The 26813-nt window shown below is 40.3% G+C and overlaps 2 protein-coding genes and 1 long non-coding RNA gene across 5 annotated transcripts; 2 read left to right on the top strand and 1 right to left on the bottom strand.

The window, feature by feature from the left end:
- Positions 1 to 1368: 1368 nt before the first annotated feature.
- Positions 1369 to 5039, top strand: LOC112289573 (zeaxanthin epoxidase, chloroplastic). Of its 2 annotated transcripts, XM_090254729.1 has the most exons (3): positions 1369 to 1752; positions 2129 to 2204; positions 2411 to 5039. In XM_090254729.1, the coding sequence occupies exon 3, from the start codon at positions 2586 to 2588 to the stop codon at positions 4641 to 4643; it is 2058 nt and encodes a 685-aa protein (XP_090110855.1). In that variant the 5' UTR covers positions 1369 to 1752; positions 2129 to 2204; positions 2411 to 2585; the 3' UTR covers positions 4644 to 5039. The 2 variants fall into 2 exon arrangements, with proteins under 2 accessions (XP_090110855.1, XP_024390618.1); XM_024534850.3 differs by lacking the exon at positions 2129 to 2204.
- An 11810-nt stretch (positions 5040 to 16849) lies between these two features.
- LOC112289946 (uncharacterized) lies at positions 16850 to 21639 on the bottom strand. 2 transcript variants are annotated; one of them, XM_024535713.3, is made up of 5 exons: positions 21063 to 21639; positions 19262 to 20803; positions 18205 to 18495; positions 17562 to 17894; positions 16850 to 17379 (listed from the first exon to the last, which is right to left on the bottom strand). In XM_024535713.3, the coding sequence occupies exons 2-5, from the start codon at positions 19370 to 19372 to the stop codon at positions 16945 to 16947; spliced, it is 1170 nt and encodes a 389-aa protein (XP_024391481.1). In that variant the 5' UTR covers positions 19373 to 20803; positions 21063 to 21639; the 3' UTR covers positions 16850 to 16944. The 2 variants fall into 2 exon arrangements, with proteins under 2 accessions (XP_024391481.1, XP_090110854.1); XM_090254728.1 differs by having other exon boundaries at positions 21182 to 21639.
- A 3231-nt stretch (positions 21640 to 24870) lies between these two features.
- LOC141046030 (uncharacterized) lies at positions 24871 to 25643 on the top strand. The gene is made up of 3 exons (XR_016505761.1): positions 24871 to 25007; positions 25240 to 25354; positions 25504 to 25643. It is a non-coding gene; the product is annotated as an uncharacterized LOC141046030 (long non-coding RNA).
- The last annotated feature ends 1170 nt before the right edge of the window (positions 25644 to 26813 follow it).

The raw sequence follows: 26813 nt of genomic DNA, 5'->3' as shown, positions 1-26813 counted from the left end.
TCTGGCAGCAACAGCAATACAACAACAACAACAACAACACAAGAAGAGCAGCATCAGCAACAATAACAACAACATAACAATAGCAATACAAGAAGGAGAAAAAAAAATTAGGAGAAAATGAAGGAAAAAATGTACATAAGTTTTTAAGAACTAAGACTAGAATATAAGAATAATTGTCCTAATAACATGTTGAGAATGTTTTAGAGAAAGAGAGACAAGAGTAGCTAGAAGTAATATGCACACATATATAAACACACACATACACACAAGAAGTGAGTTTATTGATAGGATTATATCTCTTATACAAAGAAAAGGGGAGAAGATAAATAGTGTCTATCTACTACATTCCAAATATTGTAGCTATGGTAAATATTCTATACTATAGTAAATAGTATGGAGAGCACCGGCTACATTTAATGCTTTCAACATAGAGTATTGCAATTATAATTGCAAGCTCAAATGCTACTATTATTATACTATAAACCATAGTGAATTACTATACAAAAAAAATTTAAAAAAATTACAAAAATATGTTTATTTAATTTTAATATAAAAAATTAAAATAACAATATATACATACACATGCTACTTTTTTTTTTCAAAAACTAAATATTAGGAATGGAAATGAAAAAAGAACCTTTATTATATATGTATATATATATATATATATATATATATATATGTCTACATTAAAAATTAATACTTTAGATAAACTTATAACAAAATTTTAAATAGTTTTTTGTGTAAAAAAGTTAATTTCTAATATTGGTACTTTTCTTTTGAAAATGGAAAATTAATATTCTACTTCAAATATTTTCCAATGTAAAATATTATTCTCAAAGAAAACATCGGGGCTTCGATGCTGACATGGATTACATGTACGTATTGTATTAAGTATATTAAAGATTTGAAACTCCGCGAAACGGCATTCCGAATCCACGGGCAGCGTCTCAACCGAGGACGGGCAGAAGCGGCACAAACCCGGGAGCTGAAAATTTTCGAAATCCCGCCGCGGGCGACAGAGGCGTTATCTCTGCTGCCGCCGTCGCGGCCCGCTTGCAGGCGGTGAGGAGCGTCGCGAGGGGGGAGGCGGGGCTCCTGAGCAGGGAAGGAATTGGATAAAAAAGCGGACCAATGGAGACCTCAAATCTGCCGGTGCCAATCACCTAGCTGGAGTAAAGGCAGAGCGCGGGCGAGCGAGAGGGAGATTCTGAGGGTGAGCATCTTCGCCACTGCTTCGTGTCGTATCACTCATGGCCACTGTCTCCCCTTTCTCTCTCCAGAGTATGTGGACCTCAGAACCACCTCGCATTTGCCACAAATATCTCCCCGTGGCTTGTCTGCCCCCCTTCATTCCATCTGATTTTCTGCGGCCCAACTCGGTGCACTTGTGGGGAGCATTAGGGCGGTGGGTTTTATAGATTCGGAGCAGGAGTCTGTGTTCAATCTGAGGCCTTCCTTTTTTCGGGGGAAAAATTTCCTGTACCCGCTCGAGTGTGGTTAAAAGTGTGGAGGTCGATAGCTGGGTATTATCGGAAAATCAGGAGGAGGTTGAATTTCGAGGATTGAGAATTGCGAGGGTGGTGCTTGTCACACTTTGTGACCGTTTTATACTTGGGTCCTCGCAGCTAGGTTTGAAGTGCCTCAGACTTGATCGGATACAAACCATTCGGAAGGGTGACGCAATAGGAGCTGGAGGGGAGTTTCGGTTTCGAATTCATAAGAAGAATCCCAGTTGTGCACTCGGATCCGGTAAGTCAGGCTTCTTGAAGTATTCTTGCTGGCTATTCTTTTGTTATGTTGATTCTTTGGTTTTGTGGGATTCTTCTGAAAGGTAGCTTCTGTTGGTGTATAGCACTGAATTGTTGGGACGATTACCCACTATTGTAGAGCTAATTTTCGTCATTGGAAAGTCAATGTGTTTGGCCTGGGCAAGTGCCATGGAAAGAGGTTTTCGGATATCCACTTTGATTTGTGAAGACTTCTCTACCGGGTCTGCGGCTTCCCTCTCGTGCACACTACGTTAAGCTGACATTGTAGGTTTCGGATAATCTGAGGAATGGATTTCTTGGTCCCCAAGTCGCTGTGTGCATCAGCAGACTTCACTAAATTATTCTCAGTGTAATAGGTAGCATGCATACTCTCCACCATCTGCTGTTAGGGTCCAACTCTTCCGTCGACCAGGAGACTTATTCTTATGAAGAGTAGGTTCCCAACCAATTGTTTGCATTTAGTGATGCAGGATTGGGCAAGTTTGTAACCTCTCGCTGCAGATTGCCCTGATACATGTACCCTGTGGACTAGAAATCCTTTAAGAAAACGCTCCAATCCTCTTCATACTCCGCATGTCTTGAATTTTTTTCCGGCGAACATGGTGTATTTGTTTCGCTTACCAATCGCCTTCCTGCAGCTTGAATCAGGGTCAGCTAGGCTGGAACAAGATATCGTCTCGTCATTGCTGGTCACTACCGCTGGGAATTTGACATCTTGAATTCGAATCATAGTTTTGAGGGGGAATTACTCTAAAGTCGGAGAGCAGAGCAGGCTTTCCTGGACGGAAAGCTCTGTTCTAGTAGTAAGGAAACATGGTGATTAGTTGTGCGAATCCTGTGGTTGGGGGATTGTTTTCCTCCACCATGCTTCCGAAGGCTTTTGCATCAGGTTCGGGATGCCTAACCTCAGAATTTGTCGATACCTCGTGGAGGAGGGTAGCCCTCAACACCACATCAGCAGAATCGAGAAGGAGAATTGGTGTTTGCGTAGCAAGGACACCAGCAGTTCAAGATGTCAAGGATGTTGGAATACAGACGCCAGGGAATGGGCGCGTGAGCACATCTGAAGAGAAAAACGTGTCACCTCCACGGACGCGGCCTCTGCGAGTGCTCGTGGCAGGCGGTGGTATCGGTGGACTTGTTTTTGCACTTGCCGCGAAGAACAGAGGTTTGGACGTGGTTGTTTTCGAGAGGGATTTGAGTGCTATCCGAGGGGAAGGCCAATACCGAGGCCCCATTCAAATTCAAAGTAATGCACTCGCGGCGTTGGAGGCAGTAGATCGGCAGGCTGCCGAAGAGATAATGGCAAACGGATGCGTCACAGGTGACCGTATCAATGGCCTCGTGGATGGAATTACCGGAGAGTGGTACTGCAAGTTCGATACTTTCTCACCCGCAGCAGAGCGAGGCTTGCCAGTCACTCGAGTGATCAGTCGGATGAAACTCCAGGAAATTCTTTCCGGTGCATTGGGATCAGAGTACATACAGAATGGCTCTAATGTGGTAGATTTTGTGGACGACGGGAACAAAGTGGAAGTCGTGCTGGAGGATGGACGGACATTTGAAGGGGACATCCTCGTCGGCGCTGATGGCATTCGCTCCAAGGTGCGAACGAAATTGCTAGGTGAGTCGTCGACCGTGTATTCTGATTACACCTGCTACACGGGGATTGCTGATTTTGTGCCCGCTGATATCGACACCGTTGGGTACCGCGTCTTCCTCGGCCACAAACAGTACTTTGTTTCTTCGGACGTTGGGCAAGGGAAGATGCAGTGGTATGCGTTCTACAATGAACCTGCGGGCGGGGTAGACGCCCCAGGCGGAAGGAAGGCAAGGTTGATGTCGTTGTTCGGGGGATGGTGTGACAAGGTGGTGGATCTCCTACTGGCAACTCCGGAGGAACAGATTCTGCGCCGTGATATTTATGATCGTATTCCAATCCTGACGTGGAGTAAAGGCAGAGTAACGCTGCTTGGTGATTCCGCGCACGCTATGCAGCCAAATCTTGGTCAAGGTGGTTGTATGGCTATCGAGGACGGCTTCCAACTTGCTTTGGATTTATCGAAAGCTGCGAAGCAACCTTCTGCCGACTTGCAGGGTGTTTTGAAAACGTACGAGGGGAAGAGAAGAATACGTGTCGGAGTGATCCACGGGCTGGCGCGGATGGCTGCCATCATGGCTACCACATACAAGCCGTATCTCGGGGAAGGCCTCGGTCCCCTGTCATTCATCAAGCAGCTCAAAATCCCGCACCCAGGTCGAGTGGGAGGCCGTTTCTTCATTACCATCGGCATGCCAACAATGCTCAGTTGGATTCTGGGTGGTAACAGTTTTGCACTGGAGGGTCGTGCTCCGTACTGCAGCCTCGAAGACAAGGCAGACTCGAATTTGAAGAAATGGTTCTGGAACGATGATGCCCTGGAGAGAGCCACCAATGCAGACTGGTACCTTGTCCCGGCCTCAGAAAGAATGCCGATCGACGGTGACGTGACCGAAAGCGGAAGGCCTCTGCTGCGTCTGTGCCGGGAGGATTCCAAGCCAACCATTGTTGGATGCGAATCATGCGAAATAGAGCTTGGCGAGTTCCGGGCTGTGACGGAACCCGAAGTTGCACCACAGCATGCCAAACTTGTGTTCAAAGACGGCGCCCTGTTTGTTACGGACCTAGACAGCAAGACTGGCACGTGGATTACGAGTATCAGTGGTGGTCGCTGCAAATTGACCCCGAAAATGCCCACTCGAGTTCACCCGGAGGATATCATTGAGTTCGGCCCTGCCAAGGAGGCTCAGTACAAGGTGAAGCTCCGAAGGTCCCAGCCAGCTAGATCAAACTCTTACAAGACAGACTTGAATGCGCTGAAAGTGGCATAAGGGGACTCGATAAACTCCAGTATTCGACGACTATTCTGCAGTGATGGGACTCTAGCAGCATTGAATCTCCACCCCCCCCCCTTTTTTTTTTAATTTTAAAAACATCGATACAGCACTTGACTGGACCCACGGATTGAATTGAATTGCAGCAATGTTGAAGGATTGCTGCAGCTCGACTCACAGGATAGGATGTAACCCATGCCAGCTCTAGTGTATGAAATAGTAGGCTCTAGATAGATTAACCCACTGTATATTGTTAGTGTGTAATCTGATCCAAAGGGATTCTTAAGATTTCTTGGTTCATACGGTTAAATATGGCCATGAGCGGTGTATTTTAATGCCTACGATTGCATCCAGTTGGATCATAATATCGCAGTCAACTTCTCTTCTCTTCAACTCGACGAACCACGTCAGGACACTTTTCAACCTTTTTTTGTTTTTGTTTTTTTTTTTCAGGTCTTTCAAACCAAATAGATTTCAATCCAAGGTAGAATGCAAAAGACACTTCTTCTATGGAGTGACACGAGTCCTGTTGTTTCCATTGTTGCTAAGACTAGCATGTGGCAGAGTTGAATTGGCTGTTGTCACCTACTCGGTCAGAAGCTGACCAGATCTCAACATGGCAAATGAAAATTAGAAAGGTGTAGTTGGCTCTTGTGTCTTATTGATTTAAAGCTATTGATAGGAAGGTGGCCAAATGGTCTAAAAGGAAGGATAGTTGCAGCCATATTTTGTGTGTGTCTCCTAGGTGGTGTAGCTTTTAGTTGGTGTAGAATTGATCAATTTTAGACCAGCTATGTGATGAATTTTGTTGTTGCCATGTGAAGTGTTTTTGCTTGATTCTTCAATATGGGTCCAAATAAAGAATGTTTGTGATGCCAAGTTTGAGTGCAAAGTTGATCAAAGAGTTTTGTTCTCAACATTCTATACTTGGTATGTTAAAGTCCAAGCTTTGGTTGCCTTGAAATTATGTCATATTGAAATCTCTAGCCACTATCTACAGGATTGGAGGGAAGGGATGTTGAGAGAGGATATTCCAAAATTAGACGTGGTAGCCTGTAGTATTTGGTGCATAGAGATTGAGAATGTTCATTGGACTACCATTAATATTAAGAATAAAAAATTGTATGCATATTTCAATGATGACTCCAAAGGTGAATATTCTACAAGCCAATTCGTGTGAAATGGTGATGGTCATTTTTCAAATGAAGGCACTTCTATCAACAACATAAGAGGCATTGTTTTAGAAGCTCTTTCTACCTTTGAGTTGAAGTTGACTTGTGTGTTGTAAGCATTCACTTATATTATAGTGTTGCTATTATAAGAAGATAATATCTAGTTGCAAGTATATCTTCCAAAATAAGTTTTGGATTTTTGTGTATTTGTATACTTCTTGAATGTCTTTATTCTAGCAAGTAAATATTTAGAAATTCAAAGCAAGTTTTTTACCATCATTTGGAAAAAGAAGTAGTGTAGGCTTGTAGTTTCCACATTCCTCAGCTAGGTAATCATCTTCATAGTCAAGTTCTTAGGTTTCATATAAAAGATGTACTATGTTTTTTTTCTTGTCAAGGCAAAAGAAGATAGGTCTTTGTCATATTGGTTATTGCTAAGAAGAGATGTCAATATGTTTTCTGCATATATTTGGAAGGGATGTAGCATCCTTATGTAGTTTGAGGACATGAAGTCTCTAAGGGACTAGTTGAATGATATCTATATGTACTGATTGAGTTTTTATAGTTTAAGATTGGTTTTTTTAATTAAAATAAATGTTGCGCATATATAATAGCTTAGCTTTCATTAATTCTTTCTCAGCTAAATCTCCATGTTACATTGTCTCACTTGCGTAAAGGATTCTTGTTGTTGTATTTATTTACAATTACTTTAAAGAGAATTATTGCTATTTTGATAAATATAAGGGTCTTAACTTGGGCATGGAACCATTAAATTTGGTCTTCAAGTATTGAGACTTGGCAGAAGACCACAAGTTAGTATCCTATCATGTTCAAATTTGCTAATATCCTATGATAGAGTTGATTTGGAGATCTTTCATTGTAGAATAGAAGATTGGAAAGATCCTACATTTGGCAATTTGGATGTTAGTAGAAGAATAGAATGGAAGAGCTTGGAGGAGTATCTCTTATAAAGAAGTAATATGGTGGCTCCATTTGTTGGGATTGTGTTTGTTGAAGCTAGATGATGGAGTGTTCTTGTGGTAAATTTGGTTGTTATTGTGGAATAGTATTTTGTAGAGATTAAGGTTGTTTGTTGCATAGGGCTCTTTTTTGAGTCTGTAGGTCTCGACTTATATTAGTATAGGCAATTTTGTAGGTTCTTGACTTAGGTAGTATTTGGCTTATTTTAATATCATATTTTTGAGTCTAAGACTTTAAATGTTGGTCCTTCTTATTTCCAAGAGTTGTTGTGGCCATGTATCCTTGATTTACATTTTCTATAGAAGTGTCAAGGACAAGAACTCGATGAAAAATAATTCAGATAAGTGAGCCTTCACTCAAAGAGAGGTAAATAAACAAATATATATATTGAAAGAAAAACTGGAATGGCTATTGCCAAAAGACAAGAAAACTAGAGACCCTTGAAACTAGACTAGAAGCAAGAAAGGAGTTGACAAGAGTGAAGAAGCCTTCACTCTTGTCTCTATATATACTATCTAACTAAGAGCTACGTGGCGACATTCTATAGGACCTCCAATAGGTGTTGACTTTGTAGGGCACATGCCTTGACTTACAAGGCAAGTTTTTCTACGTGTGGGCCATATAGTTAGCTTGATTTTCAAGCTAACAACATGTGTGGCACATGGCCAACTTGCTGACCACGTTTCTAATCCAAAAAGTCAATTAAAGACACCTATGAAGTCAAAGCAGCATCTAGGAAGTTTCTAGGAAGCTTCTATATTAAATATTATAGAATTAACTTACTTTTATCTACTTTTACTTACTTCTACCTATTTCTATATGTAATTATTAACTTACATGATTATGGCCGTGACATTACCCCCCCTTCTAGAGACGAGTTCCACGAGGAGCGGTCATCATATGTTGAAGAAATCTATGATGCGACGAATTGTATTCTCCACATACTCTGATCTTTGTTCTCTTCGAAGATGATTGATAGGGCCTCTCAACCATCGGTAGTGTCCCATACCAGGGCGGGAAGACCATCCAGTTATTTGATCATTGTTGAGGCCTTCGTAACTTCCTTCGAATAGAATATTTGGAACACCATCAGGAGTTGTTCCTACTTCTAGCAAAATCACCAAACATCGGGAGTCCCTTCCCAAATCGTGATACCAAACGCGTTGTATCTCACCATCTATTCGAGAAAGAACATGTCGTTCTTGAAGATCTTCATCTCGATTGCGTCGTCTTGAAGGTTGTGACAATCGTAATGTCTCGTCGGGCAGGTCAGCAAACGAAGGTTTTTGAGTTGAATCCGCTGGTTGTTGGCTCTCCATCTAATTAGCGTCACAAATGCAAAGAAGTTACAAACAAGGATAGGAAATTGAATGTTATCTTGCCTCAATCTTGTCTCTTTTGTAAGAGAGATTTTCATCTTGGTTTTGATGGATGTCGTTGATGAAAAACTTTGACTTTAGCTGATGCATTTGATAGATTCCTGGACGGCTCCCATGTGCGTTCACTAATATCATATCCGCGCCAATAAACAAGATATTCCAGCTTATTTCGGCGCCGCCTTGAGTCTAATATCTCTTCCACCTCAAATTCTTCATTATTATCTACTTCTATAGGAGGCGGTGGCATTTGTCTTCTTCCTTGTATATCCACTATCTTATATGGTTCAAGAAGAGACACGTGGAATACAGGATGGATCCTCATTGACTCCGGTAGATGTAACCGATATGCAACTGGGTTGATCTGTTCAGAAACAGAAAAGGGGCCAAGCCTACGATAGTCCAACTTGTCACAAGGTCGAGTAGTCTTGATATTGCGATGAAGCAGCCATACCTTATCACCTACGTTGAGTTGTAGTTGCTCCTTACGATATAGATCTACGTTTATCTTTTGTCGTTCTTGAGCTTCCTTCAATTGCGTCTTTATGATTGCATGTAACTCTGACAACCGATTTGCCATATCTTCTACTGCAGGATTATCAACTTTTGAAAAATCAAAAGTATCAAGTCGTGGATGATAGCCATAATTGGCAAAGAAAGGTGTTTGTTGCGTGGAAGAATGTACCGTATTATTATAAGCAAACTCTGCCAATGGCAGAAGGATTGTCCAATCATCTTGTTGGTAGTTGATAGTACACCTTAAATATTGCTCCAAGACTTGGTTTACGTGCTCTGTTTGTCCAACAATTTGAGGATGGAAAGCCAAAGATAGCTTTATGTCCACTTTTAAAATCTTGAAAAGGGTCCTACAAAATCTTGATACAAATTGAGTTCTCCTATCCGATATGATATCTTTAGGTAATCCATGATAGCGATAGATATTATCAATGAAAAGCTTAGCTGTTTCTTCACCTGTGATAGATTTTGTACGTGGCACAAAATGTGCCATCTTGGTGAAACGATCTACTATCACAAATATAGAATCATAAGATCTTGAGCTTGGAAGATCTGTGATGAAATCCATAGAAACAGAAGACCATGGTTGTTCTGGTATAGGTAATGGCTGAAGAAGTCCGTAAGGTCGATGACGAGGAATTTTTGATCTTGAACAAATATCACATGATTGTACAAAGTCTTTGACTGACTTCCACATTTGTGGCCACCAAAAATCTCTTGATATGAGTTCCAAAGTCTTATTATATCCAAAGTGCCCTGCTACTGGAAAGTCATGACGTGCTTGAAGAACACATAAACGTGCTTCTCCTTCTGGAACATATAGGCGTCCTTCAAAATATAATAGATTATTCTTGAACTCGAACTTAGAAGGATCATGAGACTTGGAAGAATTATTCTCGATATCATGAACAAGAGGGTCTGAGGACATACTGGACTGGATTTGCTTGAGAAAAGTTGAATCAACAATCAATGTTGATTTCATTACTCGGAGATGAAATTGCTCCGGTTTCAAGAGGACCGTTCTTTGTTGCTCAAAAGCTGCATCTCCTTCTTTTGGTGTAAAATAAGAACGTCTAGATAGGGCATCGGAAAAACCTTGTTGTTTTCCTGGCCGATAAGTGATAATGAACTCGAATCTTGACAAAGACATACTCCAACCAGCTTGACGATGATTCAATACGGGTGCTGACATGAAATATTCGAGGTTCTTGTGATCTGTATACACAGTGACTAGACTAGAAGGGCCTTCTAGATAATGACGCCATTCTTGAAAGGAATCCACGATCGCAAGAAGTTCTTTATCGTGGATCTCATAATTGATCTCGACTGCTGAGAATTTTCTTGAATGAAAAGCTATCGGATGAAGTTTGTCATTTGATCCCATTTGTGATAAAACTGCACCCAAGGCAAAATCTGATGCATCTGTTTCCATAAAAAATGCCTTGAAAAAGTCAACACGATATAAGACTGGTGTAGAGACAAACGATGTCTTTAAGGCTTCAAATGCTGCTTTCGCTTCTTGATTCTATTGGAATTTATCTTTACTAGTCAAGCGTGTAAGTGGAGCTGCAACTCGTGAGAAATCTTTGATGAAGATCCGATAGTAATTGGCAAATCCCAAGAAACATTGGACATCTCTTACTGTCCTTGGAATCTTTCAATCCATGATTGTTTGGACTTTCTTAGAATCCATCATGAGACCATCATTTGAAATGATGTATCCTAAAAAGTCAACTTGAGTAGTGTGAAATACACACTTTTCCATCTTGGCGTACAATCCTGCATCTCTAAGTTTTTGTAATACTTGACGAACATGTATTTCATGTTCTTCGACGTTCTTAGAATAGATCAGGATATCGTCTAGATAGCAGATGACAAAATTGTCTAAGAATTCACGAAATACATCATTCATGAGATGTTGAAAAGCAGCTGGTGCATTCGTGAGTCCAAAGGGCATGACATTATATTCGAAATGTCCATACCTGGTTCGAAACGCAGTCTTCCATTCATCTCCTTTTTTGATCCATACTAGATTATATGCTCCTCTTAGATCTATTTTTGTATAGATCTTAGCTTGATTGAACTGGTCAAGGAGTCCTGATATCAAAGATAATGGATACCTGTTCTTGATTGTGATCTTGTTGAGTCCTTGATAATCAACACACATTCGTAAAGATCCATCTTTTTTCTTTACGAATAGAATTGGAGCTCCTGCTGAAGATTTTGAATGGCATATGAAATTCTTCGCTAAATTCTCGTCAATATATGTCTTGAGTTCAGCCATCTCATCTTGCGATAAACTGTAAATTAGTCCAAATGGTGGCTGAGTTCCTTCCTTGAGGTCGATTGAACGATCATATGGGTAATGCTTAGGAAGAATATCTGCATTCTTTTTCTCAAAAACGTCTTGATACTCCTGATATTGACTTGGAATGCCACTTGAAGTCTTTACGTTTTCAGAAATAGGTGCAGCATAAATAGCAAAAGTTGATCCTTCTTTTGCTGTGTGTATAAATGCTTTTGCTCCTATCAGTACGGGTTTTACTATACTAGACTTATAATTTTTTACTTGGTTGGTAGAACTATTAATAATGCTCTGGGAAAAGTCAAGTTTATACGAATTCCAATCTATTCGAGGGTTATATTTTTCTAGCCAGGATAAACCTAAAATAACTGGATTGGACGGGGATTTAATTATGTTAAAAGCTATGTAGCTATCATGACCGTCTATTGTTACTTTTATAGGATGAGTTTCATGAGTGACATCTCCAGAAGATAAGGGACGACCATCTATGACTTCTACATGTACTGGTTTAGGTTTCTGTACAAAAGGTATTTTACGAATTTTAACAAATTGTTCATCTAAAAAACATGCTGAGGCTCCCGAATCTAATAAAGCAGAGGCTTTGTAATTCTTAGGTCCTAAATATAAGTCTATTATAAAACAAGGAGAGGGTTCTGAGGAGAGGATAGGACCTTCATTAGGAATTGTACAAGGTTCCAGCTGCATGGTCCCTATTGTAGCTGGACGAATCTGTTTTCCGACATGTTGTCTTCTTTGACCGTCGTACCCCTCATTTTATAGTTGTGTCGTTTCTTTGGACAATGTTGAGCAGTGTGCTTAGGTTCTCCGCAATATAAATATAATCCTTCTTGACGACGACGAATCTTTTCTTGCTCAGTTAGGGGTTTAAAACGTACCGCGTCAATTTGCATGTCTTCTACTTCCGAATGTACGTTTGGTAAAGATGTTGATGTTGCCATTGAGTAATAACGTTGAGGTTCCCGTGAATGATTCTCGGATCGAAATTCGAAAAGCCGATTATCACATTTTACCGCAAAATCGATTGCTTGACTCAAAGTTTGAGGATCAGGTAAGTTGAGCATCAATTTCTTTACTTCGTATTGCAATCCATAAAGAAATTGATTGATGAGTGCAGCATCATCCCACTTGATGTCAATTGCAAGTTGTCAAAATTGTGAAGTATACACTGTTACTGAGCGATTTCTTTGTCGCAGAATTCGAATCTTATTTGTTGCAACACGAGTTGCATCGTGTTCACCATACATAGATCGAAACTCCGCCAAAAAAGCTTCCAAATTGTCCAATATTGGATTTCGTTGTTCAAAAAAAGACGAAAACCACAATAATGCAGAACCAGAAAGTAGAGTGCCAATAAACCTGACTTGTGATCCTGGAATTGGATAGCTTTGCAGTTGAAGTTCAATTACCAATTGTACTTGATTGATGAACCCTCGAAACTTTGATCTCGTACCATCAAATTTCTCGAGTAAGACAATTCTTGGTTCTCTAGTGCTTACAGGGTGTTGTACAATTGGAGAAGGAACGTGATTTGTTGCAGATGTTGAAGCAGCTCTGATCATCTCTATATCCCCACTTTCTGCTATTCTTGTTCTTTCCTGTGTTGGTGAATTGAGTTGATGCATCGCAAGCATTAACTCCCTCATTTGCTCTTGCATTTGTGCCATTGCACTCTTCATTTCAACAAGCTCTGCCATAATGACACTAAGAAGAAAAATTTGTTTGATACTGCTCAAGACAAAAGAAAAGAAAGACTTGATAACAAAGAAGATACTAAGAATAATATCAGTTTAGAAGTCGGTAATCCGTAAACTTCTAATACGCTTATGTCTTGTCAAGAGAAAGGGGTAATCCACTCTTACTCAAGAAAAACAAAGCTCTGATATTGTAAGTGTACTCTTGTCAATCTGTCAAGGACAAGAACTCGATGAAAAACAATTCAGACAAGTGAGCCTTCACTCAAAGAGAGGTAAATAAACAAATATATATATTGAAAGAGAAACTGAAATGGCTATTGCCAAAAGACAAGAAAACTAGAGACCCTTGAAACTAGACTAGAAGCAAGAAAGGAGTTGACAAGAGTGAAGAAGCCTTCACTCTTGTCTCTATATATACTATCTAACTAAGAGCTACGTGGCGACGTTCTATAGGACCTCCAATAGGTGTTGACTTTGTAGGGCACATGCCTTGACTTACAAGGCAAGTTTTTCTACGTGTGGGCCATATAGTTAGCTTGATTTTCAAGCTAACAACATGTGTGGCACATGGCCAACTTGTTGACCACGTTTCTAATCCAAAAAGTCAATTAAAGACACCTATGAAGTCAAAGCAGCATCTAGGAAGTTTCTAGGAAGCTTCTATATTAAATATTATAGAATTAACTTATTTTTATCTACTTTTACTTACTTCTACCTATTTCTATATGTAATTATTAGCTTACATGATTATGGCCGTGAAAGGAAGTTGTCAAATCCTCTATGTATAAGGCATTGGTAAAGGTGGCCTTAGACTAGGATTTTGTAAAATTGAGGTGTGTCTTGTGGAGGGCCAAAAAGATTGATCTTTTTGAGAATTTTGGTGATGTCTTTGATTCTAATTTTCATCATTGGTCTTATGGTTTTGCTAGTATATGATAAGACTTCTTCTACAAACATAACCTCTCTAATGCAAGAAACAAGAATTCATATACAATTCTAATGTTGCAAGTATTGACTTAAGGTAAGGAATTGGATTTGTACGAGATAGATTAAAAACTTGTAAGAATCTTTATTTTCTATATGAAAAAATAGATTCCATCATGTAAAAGATATTTTCTTACCTTCAAATTTCAAAAGTGACTATAGGATGTGGTGCATATCCTTCAATGATAAGAATATAATCTTAAAAAATCATTGCCTACAAGTGAGTATATTTGCATCAAACAATAGAGAGTAATATGTGCACATTCCTTCAATGTTGGTTGCCTTGAGCTTTTGCTTGAGATGTAGCCAATAACAATTAACTATATAACTTGGATGTGGATAGTATTAATAATATTGTGCTTTGTTGATGAAAAAGACCATGTATAGAATGTCAAACTCGCAATTTGATTGTATTGCATTGTTTATAGCTTTGGATTTTAGAGTATTGGGATGCACGGGCATTTGGCCAATAGTATTAGCTACTAGACTATAATAATTGGAACATAATGCTTATATCTTTATTAGACAGTTGAAGATAGATATTATAGATGGATAATGTTTCTCTACCAAGGATACAATATCCATACTTGTTGCCATCAAACCTCAAAGTTCTAGAGATGTGAATATCATTTCACCAAATGTAGTTTTTATTATTGGGTTAGCTAAAAGTTAGTTCTAAAAACTTAGACATCATTACCAATTACAGAATCTGATGGAGCAAGTATAAGGATGGTGTGATTGTAGAGTTTTTGGAATAAAATATCTAAACCTACTTAAAAACCAATTGTTACCACTGCCAGCACTCCACTTCGTCCTCCCATCCTCTAACCAACTTGCATCATGTGCGCTGCCATCTCATCATTAAGCATAAGCTACATCTATTTGAATGAACTATGACAATCATCAACCACCACAAAAAAAAATACATTTAGATTCCTCCACTACCCTATATTTGAAACTAGAGATCCTCAACCATATCATAATTAATTGTTATGATGTCTCATTTAATATTGCCATGGCATAATATAAGAGAAATAAAAAACTATGATGTCCAATTCTAACTTAGAGCAATTCACTTTGATAAGAGATTCACCACAGAGTAAGTCTCACTCTATGTTTATTTCTATTAGAAACACACTCTTCATTAAAAATATGTGCAAAGAAATGTGGAGTGATGCTATTTTCACAATCTTTGATCACTCCTCAACAACAAAACCAAATTCCTAAAAATTGTCGTTGCCTTCTAGTTGAGTCGGTGTGACACTGCTTGTTGCTGTTAGTAGTTGCCGCTACATCAAGTTTGACTTTGGATTAACTAAGTATAAGGCAAGTGAAAAAATAGTAAAACTCTTATCTTGGAACACTTTTCGTTGTCTCATACTCTGTTGCCCCCTAATATGTGAAGTGTGATGACTTTTGTTCCGTAATTACTTAGACCCACTGTACTTTGCGTCTTTGTGGTATGAATCCACTGGCAAAATCGTTGACGTAATTCTTTTCGGCGATTCGATGCAGAATTCTCAAAGTGAATGCGCTCGTAAACCTGAGCATTAATTCTGACATAATGTACTGAAGATGGGCTTGAAATCTCTTCGAAGTGTTGTGGGGTTCGAACGAAATTGAGAAACACTACTAATTTTTTAGCATTTGTATACTATGTTTGGCTGTGTCCAGCCTCGATTAGTGCATCCATCTTTTGCAGACACAATCCCAGTTCTTAAGCAACTTCGTACAAATTATCGGCAGCGATGCTCTCTAGATCTTTTCTCAGATGGAGGCCAACACGTAGGATTGGATCAAATGACCGACTTAATCTGCTTCTGGAAGAGCATTATGGCATCGTAAGCGCAGCAGCGGGCAACGTCAGTAATTGTTGCGGTGCCGGAACTACTGCACTATTCAACCAGCTGCGTATATGACAGAACTTCGAAAATAAGCAGGATAGTATTGATTTTTGATTCGAGAGATCGAGTTTTTAGGGGTTGGGTAACTGATCGAGTTGTCTCTGTCCGGAGCGGCTTCATCGAGCGTTTCAACCTGTCGTTGACGCGTTAGATTGAAAAAGCCATGAGGAGGATCCTGATATACGTCAGAAGAGTGTGGAGGACTCATCGGCTCTCCTTCTTCTGGGTCTCAAGTTGATAAAGTTGATAACTCGGCGTAATCATTTGGGTCTTACAGTTCGCCTTTACCCACGTATCTATGAATATCTTACGATATTGCTCTCCTTGCTTCACCTGTCGCTGCATCTTTCCTACTTAAACACTCATTCCCATGTGAATATCTTACGTCGTTGCTCTCCTTGCTTCACCTGTCGCTGCATCTTTCCTACTTAAATACTCATTCCCATGCTGGTGAAGCTAGTGCCACCGATACAACAGAGTATAATACTTGGATCCTGATTTCGAATCCTGATGATAGGAGTTGCTCAGATAAGAATAGTTGCTAATTAGTTGAAAAAATGTACTCTATTCAGCTGCCAAACTCCAGAGATATTTAAAATGTAAGTCAAATTAAGTACTGTTACCAACATCCTGCATGTTCGACTTATCAACACTCCATGTAACGACAGTACCTATTTTACAAAGACGATATTATTAAAGAGAAATAACATTAAATCGTTATGCAGAAAATCATTTGTAGTCCGCAAAAAATGCTTCTTCAGCCCGACTTCGATCTCGATTGAGGTCGGGGGGTCGATCCGACCAGCCACAATGCTGCACAAAAAATGTTGACTAAAGCTACTGACCTCCTAAACATTGCTACCGCGAGTCTATGTACGTTGTCGAAGCCCAAAGCCACTTTTCCACAGATGATACAATTGTATCATTTCTGTGCCAGCAGATTGTCATATATGCGTCTTATTGTATTACTTCAAGCGTAATCACATCGGAAGCTTATATCCTGTCACTGGGCACAGTTTGCTAAGATATCACTTTTGAGAGATATCCACTAAGATTGGTTGTTTCTCTTATGGTTCCCATTCCCATCGCGAGACGGGATCTTAAAGAAATCTAACTATATTGGGTCTGACTTTAGCAGAATTCTGCCACAACCGCAGACCATGACACGATCAAGGATCCAGTGACATTCTGTGCATTGACACTGTTTCAGGAATATTAACCACTAACAACATCGACCTGACGCGCTCGGATACATAAAATCTTACATAAATAATGTATCGATCGTTAGAAAGAATTTTGTAATATACATACGTGCAACTAAGGCTTATGTCATCGCACAGTGAGCTCAAGACGAGCTCACGGCAAGCGCCTCGATAATCTCAAAGTGCATCTGCAAGCTAGCCTTGCGGGTGGAAAAGTACATCTTCTCCGCAACGCGCAGTTTGGAAGCCTCTCCGTGCCGGGACGCTGCATTTTGAATAATCTCCCTGCATGTGTTCTTCTCCATTGCAACCCAGCGCCGGCCTCCGTCACACCACTGCCTGGGCGTGCCATGAAAAGCCACCAGAAGGCCTCCTTCTCGTGCTCGGGATGCTCTTGCAAGGCCGTCCAGCACATGAGCATCAGTTTGGTATGCACCTGGACAGTTCAAGCCGACGTCCACATAGTGAACCTCAGCAATACCGCGAAGAAACTCCTCAACTGTAGCAGGTAAGAGGGGTGACCCACTGCGAACGTCCTTCGTCTTCTCGTCCAGAGCGTCAGTAGGTCTCAGAGAGGCCTGAATGAGATGATTATGAAATGTCAGCGTACGCATTCACCGAAAACAGATTACCCAGATTGTAAAAGGTCTGCAATCCATTCCAAGATATCTAGCCATACCTTTCACTCAATTAAAACCCTAATTCATCAGAACCCTAATTTTCAAACTTTGTGAAGAAAGTGAGGCGATCAATTTCTCACCTCAATCTTGGAACACTTTCCAGAGGATCCCCCCTTTGCTACACCGCGATTTAACCAGTTCTTCTTATTGAACACCTTCCCCTCATCCACTAGATCTTCATAATGCGTCAGCTCCGCCAGCAGCTGATTGAGAACCACCCCGCCCTTGCTAAAGCCAAACACTAACGTTTGAGGACATTTCTTCGGTCTCGAAGACGGGTTATCTAGGGGTGGGGCGGCAAACCCATGGCCGCACAGAAAGTGTGCATTGGTCAAGTTGCTCTCGGGTTGTTTACCGATTGCCACTCGCTCTCGCTGGCTCGGGAGGCTTTCCATGGTCAGTCTCGTGGTCACCTGGATATACCAACACCTAGTTCTTCAGAAACAAACAATAGGCAACGAAAGGAAGACTTGGCTGCTGTGCCCACACAGAGAAACATGCTGGATAGTGCAACGAAATGTTTTAGGGTAACGGCCCTGGCCATGAAGCATATTCGCCTAAAAGTCAACACTGGTATCATTCAAGGAAAGAACCAGGACCAAATAAACACTTGTGAAACAGATCCTCTCTTCTTTAGATGCCACATTGTGACGTTCAACAACATAGATAATACCATATTTTATTAACCGAATCTCGGTAGAAGAAAGAACAGGTCGCTAGTACCTGAGCGAGGCAGTTCTGAAGGAGGGTCAACGTCGCACGGGCTGCCGGCAACCCCTTCGGATCATAGCCCTTTGGCTCCCCTTTTGATGTGAGGGACGGCAAGAGGTTATTGTAGCAAGCAAACGCGCTATTATAGTGGGAAGGTTCGATGATCCAGGCGTTGATGGAAGGGCCAAGCTTGGAGACCAAGATCGACGCAATGTTCCTCGGTTGAGACAGCCGCTCAATTTCGGAATTATCTGTACCTTCAACCCGGTCGCCCACGTAAAATACCACGTTTCTTGAGGGCGACTGCTCTCTAACACGACAACCACACAAAGAAACCCTATTCAGAATTCGGCAAACAAATGTACAGTGGAGCTCACGCTCCAGGCATGATGGCAAAGGACTTGAACCAAGTACATAAAAACCGAGCGCAACCCATGGGAGTTTTTAGTTCAAATGAGCATGGGAGGATTCACGGTCTTCGAGCTAAACCAGCTGCAATATCAATCGACGTATCCAAGGAAGTACCGTTTCCTAAAAGAGATTGAATGATTCACGTAAACCTAATTAGTCGGTTACAGATCATTAAAAAGTTCCAGAACAGTGAGCTACACATTGCCTGGATTCATTGTAGGTGGGTGCTGGTTCAAGACTACGTCTGCCGTATTGACTTAGATTACAACACACTAGGGCCTACCAAACATTTGAGACTCAGAAATAAGACAAAAACATAGAATTTGGTGTTCAAGATCAAGGACCAAGCCGTTGATCAGTACTCTTGTGGTGGCTGTGAGGTTAAACTGTCATATTTGAATACCGTATCGTGATCCAGAAGGCAGGGAGTGAGTACGAAAATTGGACGCACGCCCCACAGAACGGGCATGCATCACAACGAGGGCAGGAAGCGCCGAAAGGGAGCAGGCTCGAGTAGGGGTGAAAGCCACCACATTATCCTGACTAGATGTGCTACATATCCAACTTTCGACGTACTGTAATAGAACGCCACACAATTTGAGTAGCAAAAAAGAAGTGAGGAGAGGAGGGAGCAAGGTAGGGCTCCAGAGGGCATTACCAGAAGAGTGCCAGTGGATGGCGAGTAACACAGGGACGCCGTCACGCGGCTGTGGCCGCTGGAGCCACTGCAACATGCTTGCAACTCACCCTCCCATCTCCCCTCCGCCATAGCAACAGGCAATAAAAATAAAAATAAAAACACTCGTAGACAGCTGATGTTACCTATTCCTCGCCGCTGCCGCAATCTCAGTGTCACGCGAAATCATGCGCAATAACCCAACAGCAAAAGACTTTTTTCTACCAAGTACATCTTCAAATTCATACTCAAAATTCGAGCCACCCAAAAGCCACCTCTCCCCTCCACTCTCTCTCTCTTTCTCTCCTTCTCTCTCCCTCTTCCGCTTCCTTCCTTCGGTTCCCCAAGCTTCAAAAGCAAGGACCTACCAGAAAGCAACCAAGATTCCGAAGCAGGGCTATAATGTGATTCACATGGCACGCAACACCTGCCCCCCGCTTTGATTCATGGTATGGGCTTCAATGCTGATGCATGCCAGTAAGGGATTATAATGTGGCAATGCGGACGAAAGCCCTCTCACAAGATAGGAGTCTTGTGGATAAGGCTACTATAGAATGTTCCAGTGCATGTAAGAAGCCTCAGTTGGCTCCTTTGTCTCTCACTCCCCCACCTATCTCCTCACTTCCCTTGATGCTCCCTCAAAGAACACTCTTACCTCCGCTTCAGGTGCAGCTGTGCAGTCAGTATTTATACGCCTAAAGGAGCGACAAAAGAGCAGACAGGCTTTGCAAGCCGAAAAGTGCACCTTTGGGCCGGGTGGGTGGCGATGTTCGGAACGAGCCAAAGGAGAAGGCAACGCTGGGCAGCGGCGGCTTCAGCAAGTCACTTGGAGCCAGGGGTGGGGTGGGGTCAGAGAAAATTCCTTTGCGAAACCAGGGAAATGTTTTTATTGACAAAAAGAGAAGGAAAAAAACATTGGCAGCCGGGCAGCCTGCCACGCTGACATAACAGAGACGCGCACAAACGATTGCTCCAAAGCCTGCAGGCCCTCTCGATCGACGCTGCTACTCCCGAGTGCGACTGTCGACCAACCGAACGACCCGGCAAACTTACCGGATACGGCTCGCTGTAAGAAGATTATTCTTTTGCCTTCTTTTTCTATCTCCTCCCACAACGGTGGACGGGACGGGACGGGACGGATGCGTACCTGACCATACCCGCACTTAGGGCGCATCGCCCGAAGTCGGCACTCTCCCATCGCGCGGATGATTGATTTGCGCGTCGGGGGGCCGGAATTAACGAGCTGAGCCCCTTTCTCAAGGGTGTTTAGCAAGATTGCTGCAGTCTGATTCAGTCAAGGAATGTGCCGGGCTAGGCTTCCCGTTCACGCTTGCTTAAAATTTCCATTCGTAATCTACTGCATTCTGCACGCAACTTTTGCATTGATTTCGTTCTATTATGTTGGGTTGTGTGATCAACAAGCCATTGCAAGGGCGCTTGTTGTTGATGTGGTGGTCGTTGTTGGCTCATCCATTCGGATTTCCTCCAGTTAGGAAAAGGAAAAATATTCCCTTATGTGAAAACCTTCCATGTAAAGAAATACTTCAAAATAAATAAAATGCAATAAAGTACAACGGCGTATGCTGTTGTAGGCAAATGAGAGAAAAGAGAAAAGAAAAAACAAGCAAATCCTCTTCTGCATGAGGAGAAGCTTCGGCTTGCGTACAAAAGTTTAAAGCAGGAGCTGAAGTTGACCACTGCCTCTCACCTCTCACCATCCACGCTCAGGCAGGCAACAAATAATTACTCTCTGGTTCCTAGAAAGACGATGGGAAAAACTCACAGAGAAAGGATTGGAAGGCTGAGAGCGAAGAAGTCAAAGAATAGAATGAATCACGCTGCAGGTTTTATTGTATTTTAAAACAGTAGCGAAAGGCGTGAGGGACGTCTTGTCGAGAGCACCTTCGAAAATCCCTGCAAAGCTGATCACCTGATTTCCAGGGCCCACGGCCATGGTTACCAATCTGGCCACATTTCTCGCGCGCTCTCTCTCTCTCTCTCTCTCTCTCTCTCACTGACGCACTCTCAAATTCTATTCCTCTCTTTCTCTGTGTCTTTCTTTCTTTGTTTGTTTCTTTCTCTCTGTCTTTCATGCTTGTCTGTGCCCCTCAGATTCTCTCGTCTAAGCCTGGCAGGTGCAGGACAATGGGGGTAGGAAATAGCTCCTAGTCTCGCATCATCGACACACTGACTCTCTCACAGGCATTGTTTATTTCCAAAGGCACCGCAGTAATTGCTCCTCCTCCTTCTCGCTCGCTCGCTACAGCCCAACTGGGACTCTCTCTCTCATTCTCTCTCTCTGGTTTCTTCGATCACACCACAGCCACGCTTGCAAAAAGGCGATGAAGCCCCTGCCCACTTTCCTCCTCTTGCATCGCCTTTTCGTAGGCCATCCCATCCCACTGGGGCCCAAACCCTAAAATTAGGGCTTGACTTTTGGGTTTCTCCATCACCGAAACCCTCCGGTCTACTACTAGTTTTCTTTTTTCTTTTTTCATTTTGTGAGTAGGGTTGTTGCCATCATGAGTGTGTAGAATGCCATGCATTTGGGGCACCTCCATCTGCTTTCCCTGCAATGAACCAGAGGAAGGCCCTCTCTCTCAGTCTTTGTGTTTGCTGTTTATTGTTTGTATGAAGGTTTCTTTTCAGTTGTGGCTGCTGGGTGACAAATGATTCTCATGGGTTTCTCTTCTTTGTTGTTGTTATTTTTTTAGCTAGTTCCCATGATTTTCTCTTTTTTCTCATACCCACTGCCAGGTTCCTTATTTCCCCTATTTTGACATCATGTGAGGGTGAGAAAGAGTAGCTGATCATGACACAAAAACTCATCTACAAAGCTACCCCTTGTTTCTCCCCCTTACACACCTGATGATGGAAATAAACAAGCAAATGAATGAATAAAATTTTAAATAAATACAAATGAAAAAAAAAGCAATATGTGCAGAGAACAACTGCAAATGAAAATAAAAACAAGAAGTAGAAATAAAGAAACAGAAGTAATAAGTAGGTGCTTCACTAGGCCTCTCTCATTCATATGTATGTATAAGAAAATATATGTCTGGATTATTAAAAGCATGATTTATTTGGATAATTGTTAAATTGGCCCAAGTATTTACTAAATCAACCCTCCTATCCAGTAAAAGGTGCAAGGAAATATATTAACTGTACTGCTTGAAAGATAATCAATCAATCTTACACATTATTTTGTTTTGACTACATATGTCCATATCTTTTTTGAACAAAATATATCTGCTTCAAATTTTGGACTGAATAATAACAAGCGTAATAATTACATAAATAAAAATTAATGTTTTTCATAAAATTAATATCTTGGCTTGAATCCAGTTGGTTTGGCCATAAACTTATTTGATCACAATTTGTTATTTACTTTGGTAATCCTTTTGTATCTCTTTAATTTTATAGAATGTTCCAAAATATTCCAGGAACTTTCCAAGAGCTTCCAAACTTTCTAAGAACTTCTGAGGAAGTTGGATATGGTAAGACACTTTCTTTAGTAGTTGATGTGATAGTATTATGAGGAAACTTCTTCCAAAAGACTCTCATGACAAATTTAATGGTAAGATATTAGGGGCTTGGACCAAAAGCTTATAATCAACTCTCTCTCTCTCTCTCTCTCTCTCTATATATATATATATATATAGAGAGAGAGAGAGAGAGAGAGAATTAGAAACAAGAAGAAAAAAAAAATAGAGACAATTCTTAATCTTGTCAAATCATCTCCATTTCATTTTTATCTCTTGTAACTTCCCCAAATTATTTTCCTTTGGCAATAACCATTTGATTGATGTGGATGTTTGAAAAAGGTTGATTTTATTTCATATAAATTCTGATTATTTCAAAATATTTCTAAGATAAAAAAAACTTAATTTATATGAATTAATTATTAATTCATGTAAATTAATAAATCAAGTTTTTATCTTGGACGTCATTAATAAGAACAGAATTTTCAGTTAAAATGATTTAAGTTGCTCTGAGATGAATCTTCATCAACCAATTTACAGAAACTAACTATGAAAACAACATTATTTATACCAAATTTGATTCCAAAAGTAGCATCTAATGCATCAATGAGATTTTTTCAGAATGAATTATGAACATGTGTAATAAAACAAACATCACACATATTTTATTTTCACATGGTAATATGCTTTCATACATGTTTGAATCATATACATTGTGTCCATGTCCATCAGAAAATGCTACTTGGGATACAATGCTTTAATATGCTTTCAAATTTAATATAAAAATTATGTGTATGTGTATATATATATATATATATATATATATATTCACACACTTCTACCTTAAATATTGTTTATATCCACAGAACAAAAACCCACATATATATATATATATATATATATACCTCTTGTCCCTCTATCTCATAGGTTTCATAACCACAAATTCCTTGTTGACATTGTTTCAAAAATAGATAGAAAGGATTTTATTGGTGTATATATATATAATCCATTTGTTTGTATAATTTAAGACATAAGTTTGTGTAGGTTCAACTCACATTCTCCCCATCTATCTTAACCCATTGCACATGGAAATATATGCATAGGGATTCTAATGTTTGTGCTCATAAAGTTCAAGGCTTCTTCTCATCTCTCCAATTATTATTTGTGAGATCATTTGTTATTATTTTTCAATAAATGCAATTCAAGCATCTTGACTTGGGTCCAACACCAGGCTCATATTTTGAAATCTGATGATATGATAATTAAGTCCATAGAGGTTGGACTTGTACCAATTTGATGCGTTGAAAAAGTTAGAAGGTCTAGGAATGGTTTTGGAAGTTGTTAGGTACTCATGCAATATAGATTCCACTTTAACAAACACTCTGTAGTCTGGATTGAAGTGCAAAGCAAGTAATAAGTGTCCAACTGTAGTTTACCATCACAAGGAGATATTTCAAAATAAATAAGAATATTATGTTCCTTATTGAAAATAATGACGATGTTATTTTAATTATCCAAATTTGATTTTTTCATGTAAAGTTAATAAATGATTCATTAAAACTCCAACTTATAAGCATACTATGTAATTTATATATACACATTTACTTATATTAAAATTAACTTTAAACATTTGTAACATAAGCACATGAAGTTTAATGAAGTGTGTATACACACATAAACTCAGTAGTATGATGTATATGATTGGCTAATATATTTTGAAATTATTGTTGTAAATTTTTTACATAAATGGTTGTATTTTTGTAATTAACATGGATGTCCATTTCAGTAATATGTATAATGGTGATGATGAGAAAGCTGTTACTTGCTTAGTCTTGTGAAGTATTTGATCACATCAATCTTTATTTTTTCTTTTTTTTTATTAAAATTGAATCTAACTGAATATGAATAGGAAATATATTATCTTCTGTCCAACATGCCTAAACTTACTAAAAGATTATTACTGTCTACATTAACGGTACAATCAATACACTCATGCTTGGAGAACTTGAAGCAATTTCACATTCAATCATTCAAACAAACAAACAAAGTTTGTATACGAATAAATCCTAAAAAATAAATGAAAAAAATGCGGCTTGTTTATAAAATTTAAATGAGGATTGTGCTTTAATATCTCAATAAGAAAAGAAACTAAACTTGTGGCATCACAATGTGCGGAATCCTCATTGCTCAAGCTAAAAGTGCAAATCAAGAAAGGAAGACATCAATAAGATTTTGACAATTGAAAAGTTAAGTGAAGAATTCAATTCTTTTTTTCTTCTCTAAATCAGATATATATATTTTTTAAAATCGTGTTCTACAAATACAAATGTCATGATTATATTTCCATAATTAGAAAGACCCCAAATAAAGAGAAACAAAGCTACCATATATCCACGAACTCCTAGAATGAACTCAAGTTTGTTAATGATGCATTTTTATCAAAATTTGATTTCTTGTGTCACAAGAATGGACTTTCAGATCTTTCCAGAACCCAAGCCCTGAAAAGTAGATGAAGAAGAAGAAGAAAATTACAATCTTGCATTCTTCCACTCACATGAAGTCCTCTTACGCACAGAGAGCCTTGATTTTCACTGTAAAGCCACCCCTTGCAACATGACCCCCACCATTAATGAATGCATGCAGCTCCACACAACCAAAATAGCAATCCCAATTCAATACTCATATAGACATTATATATGTATATATAGGAGTTGTATGAAAGTGTTTCTCTCTCATGTTCAGGGAGGTCGTCATAATGAGGACGGTGAAATGAAGAAGAAGAAGAAGACGATGAAGAAGAAGAAGAAGACGATGAAGAAGAAGAAGAAGACGATGAAGAAGAAGCAACAGCAGAAGAAGGGGAAAAAGGCAAACAAATAAACAAAAGCCTGAGTTCTGCAGGAAAGGAAGGGAAAGGGACAGGGCAGCGAGGAAAGGGTGTCGGTTGAGTGTGAACCCCGAAGGATTTCCAGCCCCATTCATCATCCGGAAAGCAGGAATGAAAGAGGGCAACTGAGTAGTGGTAGTAGTCTCAGTATTAGTAGTAGTAGTCTCAGTATTAGTAGTAGTAGTCTCAGTATTAGTAGTAGTAGTCGTAATAGTAGTAGCAGTAGTTGGGCGCAAACAGGGCCAGGCTAATGAAGAGCAGGAGGAGGAGGAGGAAGAGCCCCGTGGGCCCTATAGGATTAGATCCCTTGCCTTCCCTTCCTGTGGGCCCTATAGGATTAGATCCCTTGCCTTCCCTTCCTGTGGGCCCTTTTGGGTCCTTACCCCTTTTTGCAACTGCAAGGACTCACTCTCTCACTGTCACGCAATGCAATGCAATACAATGCAATTCTTGGGGTGCCGATTCAGAGCTAGATGGGTGAGGGTGCTTAGATGGACTGACGATCAGCTTCCAGTGGTTCCTCTCTGTAGGGCCACACGGGCAGAGCTCCTTGGACACCCAACCCCCTTCTCTCCCTGCCTCATGTGGTCTGTCTCCACTAGTACAAACCTCGCTTGACAACGCTAGGAGTGATTTGAATTCCACGCCCTTTCCGTCTACAAAGTCCATTCACGAATCATATCCTCCAGGAAGCATCATGTCGTCAACACCCTTGCCTCATACCCCGTTACACATTGGGAGTGAGGGGAGGGACGGAGAGGTTAGGGGGAGGAAATGGATGCATAGCTCCTTCCGTGGGATCGATGGCGCTGGTTATGAAACAAGTGAACTCTGTAGAAAGATCAGAAAAATAGAAATAGATATAAAAAAATAAAAAAATAAAAAAATAAAATGGGACGCTCTGGGGTTGGACTCTGGATTTTAGATCCCCAACCCTCATAGAAGTCTGTATTCTTTGTCATTCCGTTGCTCTACAAGTACCACCGAAGGTCACAGTATCCTTGTCGATTTTGAATGTGTAACTACCGTATTTGCAGTGACCTAATTTCAGTAGGAAAAAAGCACATGTAAATATAAAGTTATGTGTATGCATACTTGTACTTCACTCTTTGTTACCTTTTTTGGGGAGGTTGGATTGGTTTGTACATCTGGCGGTGCAGCAGAG

This window comes from Physcomitrium patens, chromosome 12, assembly GCF_059467195.1.
Source record: "Physcomitrium patens ecotype Gransden chromosome 12, ASM5946719v1, whole genome shotgun sequence".
Lineage (NCBI taxonomy): Eukaryota > Viridiplantae > Streptophyta > Bryopsida > Funariales > Funariaceae > Physcomitrium > Physcomitrium patens.
The sequence above is the reverse complement of the archived record's forward strand: the minus strand, read 5'-3'. Positions and strand labels throughout refer to the sequence as shown.

What these genes read in the sequence shown, in the direction of transcription:
- LOC112289946 (XM_024535713.3), bottom strand. Translation starts at nt 19,372, where the DNA reads ATGGCGGAGGGGAGATGGGAGGGTGAGTTGCAAGCATGTTGCAGTGGC. An exon ending in CATCCACTGGCACTCTTCTG is followed by an intron (nt 18,496 to 19,261) that starts GTAATGCCCTCT and finishes GTTAGAGAGCAG; the next exon opens with TCGCCCTCAAGAAACGTGGT. An exon ending in GAAAGTGTTCCAAGATTGAG is followed by an intron (nt 17,380 to 17,561) that starts GTGAGAAATTGA and finishes CATCTCATTCAG; the next exon opens with GCCTCTCTGAGACCTACTGA.
- LOC112289573 (XM_024534850.3), top strand. Translation starts at nt 2,586, where the DNA reads ATGGTGATTAGTTGTGCGAATCCTGTGGTTGGGGGATTGTTTTCCTCC.